The 19,161-nt window shown below is 44.0% G+C and overlaps 3 protein-coding genes across 3 annotated transcripts; 2 read left to right on the forward strand and 1 right to left on the reverse strand.

The window, feature by feature from the left end:
* Window positions 1-8,332: 8,332 nt before the first annotated feature.
* Window positions 8,333-9,804, forward strand: LOC133961984 (histone H2B-like). Its single transcript, XM_062397412.1, has one exon. It carries the CDS (start codon window positions 8,343-8,345, stop codon window positions 8,715-8,717), a length of 375 nt encoding a protein of 124 aa, XP_062253396.1. The 5' UTR covers window positions 8,333-8,342; the 3' UTR covers window positions 8,718-9,804.
* A 1,137-nt stretch (window positions 9,805-10,941) lies between these two features.
* Window positions 10,942-11,499, reverse strand: LOC133962466 (histone H3). The gene has a single exon (XM_062398083.1). It carries the CDS (start codon window positions 11,492-11,494, stop codon window positions 11,084-11,086), a length of 411 nt encoding a protein of 136 aa, XP_062254067.1. The 5' UTR covers window positions 11,495-11,499; the 3' UTR covers window positions 10,942-11,083.
* A 135-nt stretch (window positions 11,500-11,634) lies between these two features.
* LOC133962468 (histone H2A-like) lies at window positions 11,635-12,210 on the forward strand. The gene has a single exon (XM_062398085.1). The coding sequence runs from the start codon at window positions 11,806-11,808 to the stop codon at window positions 12,190-12,192; it is 387 nt and encodes a 128-aa protein (XP_062254069.1). The 5' UTR covers window positions 11,635-11,805; the 3' UTR covers window positions 12,193-12,210.
* Window positions 12,211-19,161: the final 6,951 nt, after the last annotated feature.

Below are 19,161 nucleotides of genomic sequence, written 5' to 3' on the forward strand. Positions count from 1 at the left end.
AAATCTAGGGTGAGAAGTAAACATATCTATTCCTTACACATTTTACAAACTATTATATGATAGTAATGTAGTCCTAAACAATCACTCTGGTACCTTTGCTTAATCTGTAACATGAGCTTTGAAAAGTTAGGTGCCGTGTGTCCGGTCACATGTTGGATTACAGACGTGTTTCACATGAATCTCGTGTTCATTCAAAACATTGACCAAGTCCTCTGTTGTAATAAAGTGCCCCAGTACACATGACAGTGATCCAGCATACACAACTTCAGGACCATTGAAGTGGAGCAGCTAAATGGAAATTAGCCATCATTATTATTATTGTATACTTCCCTCCTGTGATTCTTCTGGTGTAACAGTGATGAGGCTGTCCTGAACGACACTGCATGGAGCTCTGTCCAAGGGGTGAATGGTTTGGACTCCTCCATTAAACGTTTTGACCACTGACGTTCACTCTTGTTCCCCAGAGGAGCGTGATGTTGATCAATTCAACCAGAAGCTCCACTTCTTTTCTGAGCTTTCAACCACTTCTCAGGGTCTTCTTCACTGAACTCAAATAGCTTTGGCCTTATCAGGTGAGCTAATGTTTAATGCTGGTCATGAGATGACCCATGGGCCAGTCATTGATCAGTCAGAAAAATAATCAGGCAGAAAAAAATAGGCTCTGTGTGAATGTATCTATGCTCTAAATGGCCGTGTGTGTATATGAATGCATGTCTGGGGATATGTCGGTCTGTGTATTCATGTTAATGTCTGTTTGTTAATCTATTTGTATTAAGACACAAGACAGACCATTTTAGCAACATGATGGATTTACTTTGCTTGACCATAGATGTGTTGGTTCTGGTGTTATTACCATTCTCTCCATGTGCTTGAGTGACAGGTGGATTGAGTAATGTCGACAACACTTGCTTCATTTGTGGTCACACCATTTTTTTTGTTATAGTTATCTAGATACAGTCATCTAATTTTTCACCTACGTGTGTTTCTGCACAGACTTGAAGCGTAAAGTGGCTGCGCTCTGCTCCACAACAACCTCTGGGCATCAAACTGTTGAAGTGCAGCACCTTAACAAAACAAACATCACTGTCCATGGACCTGAAACAAGATTAAAAAACATATTATTTTACTCTGAAAAAATGATCTTAGTGTTCTAATCATAAATCTGAGAAAAGCCTCACCTGGAAAAACTCTCTACTCCCTCTGTTGGTGTTGCAGTGTCTGATGACAGTTCCTCAATACTTTAGTTTAATGACAGCCACTGATCAAGTTGATGCAGCTACAGAGCTCATTTGTATGACTCAAACAAGCAGGTGCAAAAAAAGAGGAGAAGCTGAGCGACTGGAAAACAAAGCTTCTGACAGGACATGGAGGAGAGTTTGTCTGGTAGTGGACGTTGTTCCGGTTCACATCATTTGGAGAGCAGCTTCATCTGTTGGCTGCCTGATGATACTACAGTACATATTCATATATATATGATGTGAAGTTGGAATTGTCATTTTCCTAAGCAGCAGTCACTTACATATTTAGCAAGGAAAGACACGAGGAAACTACTATAACTCTAACAACAAAGGCACACTATTTAAGAAGTATGGTTAATGAAATAAAGTGGATATCGCTGAACATCATATTACATGATGTATGTGTGTCAGTAGTAGTCTGCCTCTCCTTCACTCAGAGTCTAGAGCTATGTGTTATATTATTTGATGTGAACTAACTTCTAAATCTTAACATTGAACAAAAGACTTGACTCCCTTTAGTTAAGAACTCGGTCTCTCATATATTTATGGCCAGTGGTGATGATTTATGAGGAAACAGCTCTTTGTGCAAAGATGTGTGTGGCTCTTAAAAGAGCCTTTTACCAGGATGGACATGTTTCACTGTGAGTACAGCTCACTTCTTCTTGGCTGCGGTCTTCTTCGCTTTGGGTTTGGCGACCTTCTTCGCGGGGGCTTTCTTGGCAGCAGGGGCCTTTTTCACCACCTTCTTGGGGCTCTTCGCCACTTTCTTGGGGCTCTTGGTGGGCGTCTTGGCCGCTGCTGGTTTGGTCACCTTCTTCGGGGACTTTTTAGCGGCTGCTGGCTTCTTGGCTGCCGCCGACTTGGGCTTTTTAGCCACTGCGGGTTTCTTGGCGGCGGGCTTCTTCGCTTTGGGAGCGGCCTTCTTCACCGGCTTCTGGACCTTGGTCTCCACCTTCTTGCTCATCTTGAACGAGCCGGTGGCCCCGGTTCCCTTGGTCTGGACCAGGGTCCCACTGACCACCAGCTTCTTGATGGTGGTGTTGACGCGGGAATTGTTCTTCTCCACATCGTAGCCTCCGGCAGCCAGAGCCTTCTTGAGGGCGGACACTGACGCGCCACTGCGCTCCTTGGACGCGGACACGGCCTTCACGATGAGCTCACTGACACTAGGGCCGGCGGTCTTCGGTTTCACGACCTTCTTCTTGGCCGCTTTAACCTTGGCGGCGGCTGGCGCGGGAGCTGGAGCGACTTCTGCCATATTTCTCTTTGCGTATAGATCAACGACGAACTATCGGAGCGAGTTACCGGACTGATGGAGAGTCCCGATCGGGAGGCGGTACTTGAACACACCATGAGAACCGTGGAGACTCAGTCGAGCCGTGGCTCCCGTGTGCAGTGTGAACGCCGAGACACTTGTGTTTTCTCTCCACTGATAAACGAGTAAAAACTCAGCGGGTGAGCGGTGCTGGAGGCTGACAGTGAGGAAGCAGGTAGCGGACTTATTTGTCTTCATATTGAAGTCATGAAGAGCTCTGATACTCTCTGCATTTGGTCGGTGGAGCCTCCAAACACGACCCGTTCATCGCGGTGAGCAGCGCTGCTCAGCGGCTTTTCCCACTAGTTTCTCTCCTAAAATGAGTTCCAAAGCACCACAGCTCCACCAAAACCCGTTTCCTAGCTGCTCCACATGTTCACTCGGAGACACCTCGTGAAAACAAGCACCTGCTGATGATCTCTTTTTAATAAAATCAAGTAATTGTGCAGGTAGCAAACACACAGCTGATGGCCGAGGCTCCTGGTGAAGTTGAGCCAGACTTCCTATCAGAGCCGTGAACGTTTCATTCTGAGGATGCTGGAGAGTCAGTAGCGGTACAGTTCATATCCATGTTGAATTTGTCAATATTCACCTCAAGCAATGGTCCACTTAATATTGTGGCACTTTTCTCTCATTTAACACCAAAAGTTAACAGGCTACATCATTTATTTTCCAGAAAATGTTTAAGCTGTAAATGAATTTGAGAATTTTTCTACTTAGTAAATACCACCTTTTGCTCATCATATTAACACTGGGATACATGTTTCTGTATGTTTTGATCATTATTATTTTTGTAAAAAGATCATTTCAACATGACAAACGTTTCTGAAAAACGATTTGACCCGTGTGTGAGAAATCTCTGTAAACCTGTCAATAGGTTACCTATTGATCAATAGATCAATTCTTCTCACATTTGTATGGCCAAAAACACATTCCTATTACAAAAGAAGGCCTTAGTGTCAACAAACACTTTCACATACTGCACACGTGTGTACATTTGTGATAAACACAGTGTTTGTTGTGTAAATTGTAGCCTTGTAAACATTTCATTTTATCCATTCAAACAGACTTTATTTACATATTACTTTATATAAAAACACCATAACACACAATACTTTAAATGCCAACAATGATTGCCCCCGTCCCCCCCAGCATAACAAAAATAGCAGTGTTGTTGTTGATCTCATAGTTTTTAACTCATGAATCAAAGGTACGACAGCAAAGACAAATTTGAGAGATGGTCCCTCTGCCCAGAGGTTAGTTGAGCTTGTTAAGATGCATTTATTAGTCCTAAACACATGCACAGACATGCAGAGGCACACTCATGCAGGGAGGGAAAATTAACCTCTGCTTTTAACCCATCTGGTGCAGGACACACAGAGCAGTGAGCGACCATGTACGGCGCTCGGGGAGCAAATGTTGAGGGAGTAAGGTGCCTTGCTCAGGGGCACTAGACAGGGTACGGAGAATCCTCTGGATTTTTTTGACAGATAAATATCGGTTCGTCTTTTTGTGGTTTCTCCGTGGAGACGAACCAGAGACGAACCAGAGACCTTTTCTGCCCATAGTCCAAGTTTCTGCCTCTAGTGTCACCGCCTCTGTAAGACTGAAATCTGTATTATCCATGTGTGCGTGTCTGTGAAGCTGGCAATGAAAGTCAACTTTAAACAAAATGCCGTTTGTTAGACAGGGGCAGTTTGGGAAGAATATGTGTGGGAAATGTGTAGCCCTCACATAGTGACTTTTAGTAACCTTTGCTGCTTGGTGTTAATCTGGAAGCTGGTTAAAATGAGTGTGCTTCACATCGCTGTTCAAACTTGCAGCTGTCTGATAAGGCCTGTTTTGGGAACTTTGAATCTGCGACATTCATTACGCTGTCGTCGTTGTTGACGGACAGCTACGGGTAGCGGGGGTTTGAAAATACAATGTTAAGGAGACCCCCACGAAAACCATGACCATTTCATCCAATGTCCTTATCTGCAAATCAAACCAGATGAATATAGGAAAACAGAATCCAGCCGTATGTCAGGTTGTAATCAACAACACTTTCAAGCATACATGAGGTGCTTTTAAAGATGGTCAGTATCCAATGTTGCCAAATGAAAGGGCAACATAGTCACGCTGTCACCCCGGACTTATACTACATGTTCATGTCCATAACACTGTCAAAAACAGTGCCAGACAAGCATCAAGTGCTTACACTGCTGGACACTTAACCAACACGTTTGGTTGGGGATTGTGTTTTAGATAAAAAGCTATTTAAGTAATCAACAAATAAACAAACCATACTTGGTCACTTAGGTTACAATTTTTATTCTAATAATGTTATGGAGGGTTTTAATAGCTGGGGTCAAAAGGACTCAAAAGATAAACAATTTAAATGTGAGGATGACAGGAGGGCTAAGGGAGAGATTGTGAGCTGAGTCTTTGTGTGACCACTGTTTTGCTCAATATCCATACATTGACTAAGTACTTCCACAATCAGTCCTAATGATACTCTTATTTCTAACCAAGCCTTTTTCACAGGCACTATTCCTACTTGATGGAAACGTGCTACAGTCCTACGGCTACTCAAAACTGATAAAGTGTCAGACTTTAATATCTACCGTCCTACATCCAAACCTGTGGAGGCGCTAGCGCACCATAGACTTAAGCGGCCATGATAAGCCACGGAGGAAGAAGATGCCCGCCTGCCTTTGTCTTCTATCAGGTCCTCAGTCAGCCTATGAATGGCTGTGGTTCCGCGGAGCGGGGCATTGACTAGATCTCATCTTACTGAAGAAAGATGTCTGGACGAGGAAAGGGAGGAAAAGGCCTCGGTAAAGGAGGCGCAAAGCGTCACCGCAAAGTTCTCCGTGATAACATCCAGGGAATTACCAAGCCCGCCATCCGCCGCCTGGCTCGCCGTGGCGGAGTGAAGCGTATCTCCGGTCTGATCTACGAGGAGACCCGCGGCGTGTTGAAGGTTTTCCTTGAGAACGTGATCCGCGATGCTGTCACCTACACCGAGCACGCCAAGAGGAAGACCGTCACCGCCATGGACGTGGTGTATGCTCTGAAGAGACAGGGTCGCACTCTGTACGGCTTCGGCGGATAAACTTACTTTCCAACAGGCCAACAACACAACGGCTCTTTTAAGAGCCACACACTTCGACAAAGAGAGCTCATATCCTCTGCTTATCAACAATAACTTGTTATCCGAGTAGATGTCTTACATTGTCAAGATTCTGAAGTTATTTCATGACAAAACATCAAATAATAACATTATAAATCGTAGTTTCCTCTTTAATTCCAAATTTGTAAGTGCCACTTGAAAAACAGTTTGTTCATACTGTTATTTATATATACATGTGTCGATATACTGTAGTAACAGCAGGCAGCCGGCAGACTGAGCTGCTCTCCAGATACCGGAACAACGTCCACTACCAGTTGAACTCTCTTACATGTCTGGTCAGAAGCTTTGTTTTCCAGTAGCTCAGCTTCTCTCGTTTTATTGCAGCTTCTTGTCTGTTCTGAGTTTGGAAAATGAGCTATGGAGCTGCATACACTTGATCAGTTGAACATTAAGTTGAGTAAAAAACTGTTTAAATCTGTTTTCAGGAACAGGGACAGAGCTGTTTGATTAGGTGCTGCACCTGATCAGTTTTTTGCTTTGAATGGATGTTGAGGCGCAGAGCGCAGCCGCTTTACGCTTCAAGTCTGTGTAGAAACCCACATAGTTGAAAAACGAGTAACCCCCTGTATCTACATAACTATGACATCAACAACAATCTGGCCACAAATTAAGGTAGTTACATTATTCATTCCATCTTTCACTCAAGCATGTGGAGAGAGTGGTAAGACAACCAGAAAAACTGAAATGTTGGTCAAGCTCAATAAATTCATCATGTTACAACAATTATCTGACTACTATTTTAATTCAAATGGATTAACAAACAGACATTAACATGAATACACAGACACTCACACACATATCCGCACGCACACATTTATATATATACACACAGGCACTCAGTGCATAACTAAATTCACAATGAGCAACTACATTTGCTGCTATGAAGAACACAGGAGTGGTCCTCTACGTGCACACCACAGCGTGCGTTAAACACTGACGTTCCCTCGTACTGCGGGAGTTTGGCAACGGCCTTACACTGAAGCCTTCTGGACCCTGACTGACTGACCTATGGACTCACTCACTGGTTAATGGAGACACTATTGCAATACACACTCAAAATAAAACACAGCACTTGATTGGTTGTGTAACCAGATGTTACCAGTGAGAAACTTTGTATTATAACTGTGTCCACTGTTCTTCAACAAAGTCACTCACCAGATTGTTCATGGTAACGCTCCTCACATATCACTGTGTTGCTCTGAGCGAGTGAGTGGGCTCCCAGGGCCTGTGTGCATGTGTGTGCTGTCGGGGATTGCAGTGCATGCACTTTGAAAGACAACGTGTTATTATGAAAGTCTATCTGAGTGATGTAGGTGACTTTTTACCGGCTGAAATCTCCCTGTACTCTATTAAACAGGTCTTGACGCTGCAGCTAATTGGACTATACTATTCGGAGGCAGCAGGCAGGACCAAGTGTCTATAACGTGTCTAATTTAATCAATTTTAAATAATAATGACCATTGTAATAAAAATGTGCAAAATTTATCACAATCATATTTTTTTCCCTTCTTTTCTTTGGGAGGGCGGTTGGCCAGCTACACCTGTATATGTTCCACGCACAAAGGAGCCGATACCGGTTCTGCTGATGGGTTGATGCTCTTCTACGGCACACAACAAACCTTCTTGCTCCTACACGTTTGGACGTTCTATCCTGGAGGAGCTAGATTATCTCTGCTACCTGATAGGACTTCAGGGACCGCCTAATGCTACAGGTAGTGACAAGGACACTAGCAGAGCATGAAACTTCAGAAGATTCAGTCAGGAAGGATGAGGAGAGAGCGAAGGCCAGCACATATAAAACTGTTCCCTTTGTGTTGTTGTCTTGCTTGTGCCTCTTTATTGCACTTGTTGTCACTTTCATTTGCACAAAAACCGGTGAAATTCATTCACAATCACTTGGGCTTCCTAAATGGAAAGGTTGATGAATCTGAAGTCCAACTGACTTGGTGTTTTACTGTGACATTAAGATTAAGATTAAGATGCATTTATTAGTCCCAAACACATGTACAGACATGCAAAGGCACACTCATGCAGGTGGGGAAATTTAATCTCTGCTTTTAACCCATCTGGTGCAGGACACAGAGCAGTGAGCGACCATGTATGGCGCTCGGGAGCAGATGTTGGGGGAGTAAGGTGCCTTGCTCAGGGGCACTAGACAGGGTAGGGAGACTCTTGGATTTTTGGACAGATCAATCCAGGTTCTTCTTTTGTTGTCTCTCCGTGGAGGCGAACCAGAGACCTTCTCTGCCCATAGTCCAAGTTTCTGCCACTAGACCACCGCCTCTCCACGGTGTTCCCTTATCATTTAGAGCTGTGTATTTATCAGGTTGCCTTGGTTCAGATTGTTCTAAATGATACGTATGTGATGCTAACATAAATAATAATATGCTTCAGGGACATCTTGCATTTCTTAACCCCCCAACAGTTCAACCTCTGTCCCCAGCAGAATAATGGACTCATGAACATGGAGACACTCCCACGTGCTGTTACACTGGCGCTCCACATTCAGCCAATGACAGAGAGGGAACGGCACATACCGCTTTACATGTAACGTGTTCATATACAGCCTGGCCGTCAACGCCTGTATTCATTTGAACGAACAAATCTCGTGACAATGCCTGAAGTAGCGAAGCCAGCGCCCAAAAAGGGCTCCAAGAAAGCGGTGGCGAAGGCCCCCGGCAAGGGCGGAAAGAAGAGGAGAAAGTCCAGGAAGGAGAGCTACGCCATCTACGTGTACAAGGTGCTGAAGCAGGTCCACCCCGACACTGGGATTTCCTCCAAGGCCATGGGCATCATGAACTCCTTCGTGAGCGACATCTTCGAGCGCATCGCCGGTGAGGCCTCTCGTCTGGCTCATTACAACAAGCGCTCCACCATTACCTCCAGGGAGATTCAGACCGCCGTCCGCCTGCTGCTGCCCGGGGAGCTGGCCAAACACGCCGTGTCTGAGGGCACCAAGGCAGTGACCAAGTACACCAGCTCCAAGTAAACAACTTTGCGGAGACATCAAACCAACGGCTCTTTTAAGAGCCACACACTTTCTCTATGGAGACAAACTGTCCTGACTCTAACGAGATGTTCATCAAAATGGAAACAGCCTCTCTTTACTAATATTGTAACCTTGATGAATTCAATTGAAGAGGATACGCCTATTGAATACATCCTGCATAACCTCTAGAATTGAAAATAGTTTCTTTCAAATCCAATTGCACTTTTCTACTGCAGGACGTGTTGTCCTCTCTCTCAAATCAGTGATCTGCCACATCCTCTTCAGCTGCTATGATATCATTGATAATTTGACCATGGCCCTAATCTCCTGAGGTTAACTTGTGTTGTTGCCGACACATGACTGTGACTTTAAGGTCAGAGGAATCCTTTTTTTTTAAAGCAGTATTATCAATTATCAATCTTGACAAATATACTGTGTGTGCTTACTACTCTGTGAATATTGGGCAACCTTGAGCGAAAAACCAAACCAATGTTATTATTTTTCCCTTAGCCCTCCTGTTGTCCTCAAATTGTAATTATTATAGTTTTAAACAAAAATATATATTGGAAAATTATAACTCAAGTGTACATTTCAAGTGTTTTTATTCCCCCCTGAGGTAATGCATAAATAAGGTATTTTTGAATGGTTCAAATAACATGTTTACATGCTACTATTTACCCACACCAATCTACACAAACACTTTCACATACTGCACATGTGTGTACATTCTGGATACACAGTGTGTTGGTTGACACTAAAGCCTTCATTTGTAATATTAATGTGGTTTTGTTAACATATGGACAGGTTGACTGAGAGCTAACACTGATGAGACAAATAGTTTTTCAAAAACAGCAGAGACAATGCAAACTCCACTGAAGCATAAACATATTCTACAAAATAAATGATACAACCTTTTGACTTTTTGTATTAAATGAGAAATGAGTGGGAATAGGACATTGATATGGTTGCCTTGGAAATCAATGTGTGACTGTTGGTAAGATGCATCAATGCAAGTACAATTGCAGTGACAGGGATCAATCCGGGTCTATGTCGTTGGGGTAAACATGTCCTGTTGATGAATGACTGTACGGCAACTGTTACAATTATGTTCAAGGCTGCAAATATTTCACATGTGTATGAGAGCCCCAATCCCTGGGGGACATGTTTTACCAAAGACACATTTTTAAATAACTTATACTGTTTAATAAATGTTTGCACCGAGTAGATGGGTTTCTCAGAAAAGGCTAGGTCATGTCATTTCAAATAAACAGTTTATTTCATTGCACCTCTGGCCATGGTTCCAATTAACAGGTGAAGCGAAAGTAGCAATATTAGCGATGTTTCGTACGTGAACAATTCATTTTGAAAAAAATCCTTACAAGGACGTGGGAGTAACGAGTCCTCTCAAAGAGAGAATCGTTCATGTTCTCCTGGCCGCGCATCGGGACTGTTGCCTAGGCTGATGCAGGTCACGTGAAAAAGGCTCCAAAGACTCGTAACCGGCAGATGAACAAATCATTGAGCTGAAGACACGGTCGGGAGGTGAACGATTCGTTCATCTGCCGGGTACGAGTCTTTGGCTCATTTTCCACGTGACCTGCATAGGCTCAGAAGGGGAAACAGAAAGGATCTGTTTACCTCGTTCACTTTCGCGTGACTAGGTTTAGTAAGACCTGAATGATATTTGTTCACAAGTGATAAATACAGGTTTCGTCATTTCAACTTTTTGTACTTTACTTACAGTTCAGTGCAGCGTAATTGTTTGCCGTGATAATTAAATGCTAATTTGATAATAATTGACCATTTCAAATCATCCAACCTGTCATAATACATTAATTTAATGCAGGAATTCCCGCATTGAAATGAATGAATGACTTGAAAAACGATTTGTTCATTTTACTGAACGAGATGCAAAGAACCAAGTTGGTAAAATGATCCGATCTTCCCATCACTAAGCAATATTAATGATTAGATTAATAGCAGGCCAGGTCTTAGCTTGCATACTTTCCAATGTGTATTATTTGCAGAGCTACTAATGTATATTATTAATGTAAATGTATAATATTTTACTGTCAACTCTCTTATGTAGTATTATGAAATACTAAAAACGTGTTGTAAAACTAAAATGGATAAATGTTTAAATCTATAGACAGATTTGTAATATACTTTGGTTACTTTACATAAAGTAATTGAATTAAGTATAGCCTCAATGGTATTGATATTTACTTTGAACTCTGCAGTCAATTATTCAGTGTGTTATATGTATTGACGGTGCTTAGAAGCGGGGCAGCGGAGGAGTTTTGTCTTGAGTGCAGTGAAGTGGCTCTTAAAAGAGCCGTTGTTATGGCCAGTGGAGGAACAGTGGTTTAAGCTCTCTCTCCGCGGATGCGGCGGGCCAGCTGGATGTCCTTGGGCATGATGGTAACCCTCTTGGCGTGGATGGCGCACAGGTTGGTGTCCTCAAAGAGGCCGACCAGGTAAGCCTCGCTGGCCTCCTGAAGAGCCATGACAGCGGAGCTCTGGAAGCGCAGGTCGGTCTTGAAATCCTGAGCGATTTCTCTCACCAGGCGCTGGAAGGGCAGCTTGCGGATCAGCAGCTCAGTAGATTTCTGGTAGCGACGGATCTCTCTCAGAGCCACGGTACCGGGCCTGTAACGGTGAGGCTTCTTCACGCCGCCGGTAGCCGGGGCGCTCTTACGCGCAGCCTTGGTGGCCAGCTGCTTCCTGGGGGCTTTGCCTCCGGTGGATTTACGAGCGGTCTGCTTGGTTCTTGCCATTTTGTTTCTTGTCTCTGCGATCGGGAGAAAGAGTGGAGCGCTTGACAGACACTCTGCTTATAAACTGCAGAGCCGTGACATGGTGACGCTGCTCCAGATCCCCGGGTCCTGATCGGTGATAGGCTCCTCCTGAGGTACTCGCTGCTTAATGGACAAAAGTGCAGGCCGTCCTCCGCTGCTCTGCCTGAGGCTTCTATTGTGGTTGGTCTGGCATGAATCGTCCCGCTCGATCCATGGATATATAAACGAGGGTTCGAGCTGTTCACCGCAGTTTCTTCTGGCGTGTCTTAGGGAATCAATCTATTTCTATTATGTCTGGTAGAGGTAAAACCGGCGGAAAGGCCAGGGCGAAGGCAAAGACTCGCTCTTCCCGCGCCGGGCTCCAGTTCCCCGTCGGTCGTGTTCACAGGCTGCTGCGTAAAGGCAACTACGCACATCGCGTTGGTGCCGGCGCCCCCGTCTACCTGGCGGCTGTGCTGGAGTACCTCACCGCTGAGATCCTGGAGCTGGCTGGAAACGCCGCCCGCGACAACAAGAAGAGCCGTATCATCCCCCGCCACCTGCAGCTGGCCGTCCGCAACGACGAGGAGCTCAACAAACTCCTGGGCGGAGTGACCATCGCTCAGGGCGGCGTGCTGCCCAACATCCAGGCTGTTCTTCTGCCCAAGAAGACCGAGAAGGCCCCAAAGTCCAAGTAAAGCAAAGCTGCTGGAAACCACCGACACAAAGGCTCTTTTAAGAGCCACACACTCACCTCCAAAGAGCAGAACTCCTCATATCACCCATCGACTTAAAGTACACGCAAAAGTCTTTTTTAGATAAGATTCAACTTTATCGTCCTTGCACAGTACAAGTGCTTATTAAAAACTAAACGCAGTTTAGCATAAAACCAGAAGTGCAAAAAAGGCGGTCACAGTGCAGAGTGCATATTTTAAGTGAAGTGAAATTTGTAAATACATAAGACATATACAGTGGGAAATGTATATGGAATAGTGCAGTATTAAGAGGTATAAGAACGATGAATACACTACGAGCAAGATACATGTATATATAAATATGAATACACTATTGGATGCATTAAAGATACACACTTCAAATTGCAGTACGTCTAAGGTACATGGCTCCTTGGCATACATCTCTCATGATGGACTGTATGAATCCAAAAACAACACATATTATCTTGCTAATGAAATAGAAACTAGTGTGGGTAGAATAAATTTAATGCAACATTCACCCTCTTTACATTTGTCATTGTGCAAATCTAGGGTGAGAAGTAAACATATCTATTCCTTACACATTTTACAAACTATTATATGATAGTAATGTAGTCCTAAACAATCACTCTGGTACCTTTGCTTAATCTGTAACATGAGCTTTGAAAAGTTAGGTGCCGTGTGTCCGGTCACATGTTGGATTACAGACGTGTTTCACATGAATCTCGTGTTCATTCAAAACATTGACCAAGTCCTCTGTTGTAATAAAGTGCCCCAGTACACATGACAGTGATCCAGCATACACAACTTCAGGACCATTGAAGTGGAGCAGCTAAATGGAAATTAGCCATCATTATTATTATTGTATACTTCCCTCCTGTGATTCTTCTGGTGTGACAGTGATGAGGCTGTCCTGAACGACACTGCATGGAGCTCTGTCCAAGGGGTGAATGGTTTGGACTCCTCCATTAAACGTTTTGACCACTGACGTTCACTCTTGTTCCCCAGAGGAGCGTGATGTTGATCAATTCAACCAGAAGCTCCACTTCTTTTCTGAGCTTTCAACCACTTCTCAGGGTCTTCTTCACTGAACTCAAATAGCTTTGGCCTTATCAGGTGAGCTAATGTTTAATGCTGGTCATGAGATGACCCATGGGCCAGTCATTGATCAGTCAGAAAAATAATCAGGCAGAAAAAAATAGGCTCTGTGTGAATGTATCTATGCTCTAAATGGCCGTGTGTGTATATGAATGCATGTCTGGGGATATGTCGGTCTGTGTATTCATGTTAATGTCTGTTTGTTAATCTATTTGTATTAAGACACAAGACAGACCATTTTAGCAACATGATGGATTTACTTTGCTTGACCATAGATGTGTTGGTTCTGGTGTTATTACCATTCTCTCCATGTGCTTGAGTGACAGGTGGATTGAGTAATGTCGACAACACTTGCTTCATTTGTGGTCACACCATTTTTTTTGTTATAGTTATCTAGATACAGTCATCTAATTTTTCACCTACGTGTGTTTCTGCACAGACTTGAAGCGTAAAGTGGCTGCGCTCTGCTCCACAACAACCTCTGGGCATCAAACTGTTGAAGTGCAGCACCTTAACAAAACAAACATCACTGTCCATGGACCTGAAACAAGATTAAAAAACATATTATTTTACTCTGAAAAAATGATCTTAGTGTTCTAATCATAAATCTGAGAAAAGCCTCACCTGGAAAAACTCTCTACTCCCTCTGTTGGTGTTGCAGTGTCTGATGACAGTTCCTCAATACTTTAGTTTAATGACAGCCACTGATCAAGTTGATGCAGCTACAGAGCTCATTTGTATGACTCAAACAAGCAGGTGCAAAAAAAGAGGAGAAGCTGAGCGACTGGAAAACAAAGCTTCTGACAGGACATGGAGGAGAGTTTGTCTGGTAGTGGACGTTGTTCCGGTTCACATCATTTGGAGAGCAGCTTCATCTGTTGGCTGCCTGATGATACTACAGTACATATTCATATATATATGATGTGAAGTTGGAATTGTCATTTTCCTAAGCAGCAGTCACTTACATATTTAGCAAGGAAAGACACGAGGAAACTACTATAACTCTAACAACAAAGGCACACTATTTAAGAAGTATGGTTAATGAAATAAAGTGGATATCGCTGAACATCATATTACATGATGTATGTGTGTCAGTAGTAGTCTGCCTCTCCTTCACTCAGAGTCTAGAGCTATGTGTTATATTATTTGATGTGAACTAACTTCTAAATCTTAACATTGAACAAAAGACTTGACTCCCTTTAGTTAAGAACTCGGTCTCTCATATATTTATGGCCAGTGGTGATGATTTATGAGGAAACAGCTCTTTGTGCAAAGATGTGTGTGGCTCTTAAAAGAGCCTTTTACCAGGATGGACATGTTTCACTGTGAGTACAGCTCACTTCTTCTTGGCTGCGGTCTTCTTCGCTTTGGGTTTGGCGACCTTCTTCGCGGGGGCTTTCTTGGCAGCAGGGGCCTTTTTCACCACCTTCTTGGGGCTCTTCGCCACTTTCTTGGGGCTCTTCGCCACCTTCTTGGGGCTCTTGGTGGGCGTCTTGGCCGCTGCTGGTTTGGTCACCTTCTTCGGGGACTTTTTAGCGGCTGCTGGCTTCTTGGCTGCCGCCGACTTGGGCTTTTTAGCCACTGCGGGTTTCTTGGCGGCGGGCTTCTTCGCTTTGGGAGCGGCCTTCTTCACCGGCTTCTGGACCTTGGTCTCCACCTTCTTGCTCATCTTGAACGAGCCGGTGGCCCCGGTTCCCTTGGTCTGGACCAGGGTCCCACTGACCACCAGCTTCTTGATGGTGGTGTTGACGCGGGAATTGTTCTTCTCCACATCGTAGCCTCCGGCAGCCAGAGCCTTCTTGAGGGCGGACACTGACGCGCCACTGCGCTCCTTGGACGCGGACACGGCCTTCACGATGAGCTCACTGACACTAGGGCCGGCGGTCTTCGGTTTCACGACCTTCTTCTTGGCCGCTTTAACCTTGGCGGCGGCTGGCGCGGGAGCTGGAGCGACTTCTGCCATATTTCTCTATACGGTATAGATCAACGACGAACTATCGGAGCGAGTTACCGGACTGATGGAGAGTCCCGATCGGGAGGCGGTACTTGAACACACCATGAGAACCGTGGAGACTCAGTCGAGCCGTGGCTCCCGTGTGCAGTGTGAACGCCGAGACACTTGTGTTTTCTCTCCACTGATAAACGAGTAAAAACTCAGCGGGTGAGCGGTGCTGGAGGCTGACAGTGAGGAAGCAGGTAGCGGACTTATTTGTCTTCATATTGAAGTCATGAAGAGCTCTGATACTCTCTGCATTTGGTCGGTGGAGCCTCCAAACACGACCCGTTCATCGCGGTGAGCAGCGCTGCTCAGCGGCTTTTCCCACTAGTTTCTCTCCTAAAATGAGTTCCAAAGCACCACAGCTCCACCAAAACCCGTTTCCTAGCTGCTCCACATGTTCACTCGGAGACACCTCGTGAAAACAAGCACCTGCTGATGATCTCTTTTTAATAAAATCAAGTAATTGTGCAGGTAGCAAACACACAGCTGATGGCCGAGGCTCCTGGTGAAGTTGAGCCAGACTTCCTATCAGAGCCGTGAACGTTTCATTCTGAGGATGCTGGAGAGTCAGTAGCGGTACAGTTCATATCCATGTTGAATTTGTCAATATTCACCTCAAGCAATGGTCCACTTAATATTGTGGCACTTTTCTCTCATTTAACACCAAAAGTTAACAGGCTACATCATTTATTTTCCAGAAAATGTTTAAGCTGTAAATGAATTTGAGAATTTTTCTACTTAGTAAATACCACCTTTTGCTCATCATATTAACACTGGGATACATGTTTCTGTATGTTTTGATCATTATTATTTTTGTAAAAAGATCATTTCAACATGACAAACGTTTCTGAAAAACGATTTGACCCGTGTGTGAGAAATCTCTGTAAACCTGTCAATAGGTTACCTATTGATCAATAGATCAATTCTTCTCACATTTGTATGGCCAAAAACACATTCCTATTACAAAAGAAGGCCTTAGTGTCAACAAACACTTTCACATACTGCACACGTGTGTACATTTGTGATAAACACAGTGTTTGTTGTGTAAATTGTAGCCTTGTAAACATTTCATTTTATCCATTCAAACAGACTTTATTTACATATTACTTTATATAAAAACACCATAACACACAATACTTTAAATGCCAACAATGATTGCCCCCGTCCCCCCCAGCATAACAAAAATAGCAGTGTTGTTGTTGATCTCATAGTTTTTAACTCATGAATCAAAGGTACGAAAGCAAAGACAAATTTGAGAGATGGTCCCTCTTGCCCAGAGGTTAGTTGAGCTTGTTAAGATGCATTTATTAGTCCTAAACACATGCACAGACATGCAGAGGCACACTCATGCAGGGAGGGAAAATTAACCTCTGCTTTTAACCCATCTGGTGCAGGACACACAGAGCAGTGAGCGACCATGTACGGCGCTCGGGGAGCAAATGTTGAGGGAGTAAGGTGCCTTGCTCAGGGGCACTAGACAGGGTACGGAGAATCCTCTGGATTTTTTTGACAGATAAATATCGGTTCGTCTTTTTGTGGTTTCTCCGTGGAGACGAACCAGAGACGAACCAGAGACCTTTTCTGCCCATAGTCCAAGTTTCTGCCTCTAGTGTCACCGCCTCTGTAAGACTGAAATCTGTATTATCCATGTGTGCGTGTCTGTGAAGCTGGCAATGAAAGTCAACTTTAAACAAAATGCCGTTTGTTAGACAGGGGCAGTTTGGGAAGAATATGTGTGGGAAATGTGTAGCCCTCACATAGTGACTTTTAGTAACCTTTGCTGCTTGGTGTTAATCTGGAAGCTGGTTAAAATGAGTGTGCTTCACATCGCTGTTCAAACTTGCAGCTGTCTGATAAGGCCTGTTTTGGGAACTTTGAATCTGCGACATTCATTACGCTGTCGTCGTTGTTGACGGACAGCTACGGGTAGCGGGGGTTTGAAAATACAATGTTAAGGAGACCCCCACGAAAACCATGACCATTTCATCCAATGTCCTTATCTGCAAATCAAACCAGATGAATATAGGAAAACAGAATCCAGCCGTATGTCAGGTTGTAATCAACAACACTTTCAAGCATACATGAGGTGCTTTTAAAGATGGTCAGTATCCAATGTTGCCAAATGAAAGGGCAACATAGTCACGCTGTCACCCCGGACTTATACTACATGTTCATGTCCATAACACTGTCAAAAACAGTGCCAGACAAGCATCAAGTGCTTACACTGCTGGACACTTAACCAACACGTTTGGTTGGGGATTGTGTTTTAGATAAAAAGCTATTTAAGTAATCAACAAATAAACAAACCATACTTGGTCACTTAGGTTACAATTTTTATTCTAATAATGTTATGGAGGGTTTTAATAGCTGGGGTCAAAAGGACTCAAAAGATAAACAATTTAAATGTGAGGATGACAGGAGGGCTAAGGGAGAGATTGTGAGCTGAGTCTTTGTGTGACCACTGTTTTGCTCAATATCCATACATTGACTAAGTACTTCCACAATCAGTCCTAATGATACTCTTATTTCTAACCAAGCCTTTTTCACAGGCACTATTCCTACTTGATGGAAACGTGCTACAGTCCTACGGCTACTCAAAACTGATAAAGTGTCAGACTTTAATATCTACCGTCCTACATCCAAACCTGTGGAGGCGCTAGCGCACCATAGACTTAAGCGGCCATGATAAGCCACGGAGGAAGAAGATGCCCGCCTGCCTTTGTCTTCTATCAGGTCCTCAGTCAGCCTATGAATGGCTGTGGTTCCGCGGAGCGGGGCATTGACTAGATCTCATCTTACTGAAGAAAGATGTCTGGACGAGGAAAGGGAGGAAAAGGCCTCGGTAAAGGAGGCGCAAAGCGTCACCGCAAAGTTCTCCGTGATAACATCCAGGGAATTACCAAGCCCGCCATCCGCCGCCTGGCTCGCCGTGGCGGAGTGAAGCGTATCTCCGGTCTGATCTACGAGGAGACCCGCGGCGTGTTGAAGGTTTTCCTTGAGAACGTGATCCGCGATGCTGTCACCTACACCGAGCACGCCAAGAGGAAGACCGTCACCGCCATGGACGTGGTGTATGCTCTGAAGAGACAGGGTCGCACTCTGTACGGCTTCGGCGGATAAACTTACTTTCCAACAGGCCAACAACACAACGGCTCTTTTAAGAGCCACACACTTCGACAAAGAGAGCTCATATCCTCTGCTTATCAACAATAACTTGTTATCCGAGTAGATGTCTTACATTGTCAAGATTCTGAAGTTATTTCATGACAAAACATCAAATAATAACATTATAAATCGTAGTTTCCTCTTTAATTCCAAATTTGTAAGTGCCACTTGAAAAACAGTTTGTTCATACTGTTATTTATATATACATGTGTCGATATACTGTAGTAACAGCAGGCAGCCGGCAGACTGAGCTGCTCTCCAGATACCGGAACAACGTCCACTACCAGTTGAACTCTCTTACATGTCTGGTCAGAAGCTTTGTTTTCCAGTAGCTCAGCTTCTCTCGTTTTATTGCAGCTTCTTGTCTGTTCTGAGTTTGGAAAATGAGCTATGGAGCTGCATACACTTGATCAGTTGAACATTAAGTTGAGTAAAAAACTGTTTAAATCTGTTTTCAGGAACAGGGACAGAGCTGTTTGATTAGGTGCTGCACCTGATCAGTTTTTTGCTTTGAATGGATGTTGAGGCGCAGAGCGCAGCCGCTTTACGCTTCAAGTCTGTGTAGAAACCCACATAGTTGAAAAACGAGTAACCCCCTGTATCTACATAACTATGACATCAACAACAATCTGGCCACAAATTAAGGTAGTTACATTATTCATTCCATCTTTCACTCAAGCATGTGGAGAGAG

Source organism: Platichthys flesus, chromosome 10 (assembly GCF_949316205.1).
Source record: "Platichthys flesus chromosome 10, fPlaFle2.1, whole genome shotgun sequence".
Lineage (NCBI taxonomy): Eukaryota > Metazoa > Chordata > Actinopteri > Pleuronectiformes > Pleuronectidae > Platichthys > Platichthys flesus.

What these genes read in the sequence shown, in the direction of transcription:
- LOC133961984 (XM_062397412.1), top strand. Translation starts at nt 8,343, where the DNA reads ATGCCTGAAGTAGCGAAGCCAGCGCCCAAAAAGGGCTCCAAGAAAGCG.
- LOC133962466 (XM_062398083.1), bottom strand. Translation starts at nt 11,494, where the DNA reads ATGGCAAGAACCAAGCAGACCGCTCGTAAATCCACCGGAGGCAAAGCC.
- LOC133962468 (XM_062398085.1), top strand. Translation starts at nt 11,806, where the DNA reads ATGTCTGGTAGAGGTAAAACCGGCGGAAAGGCCAGGGCGAAGGCAAAG.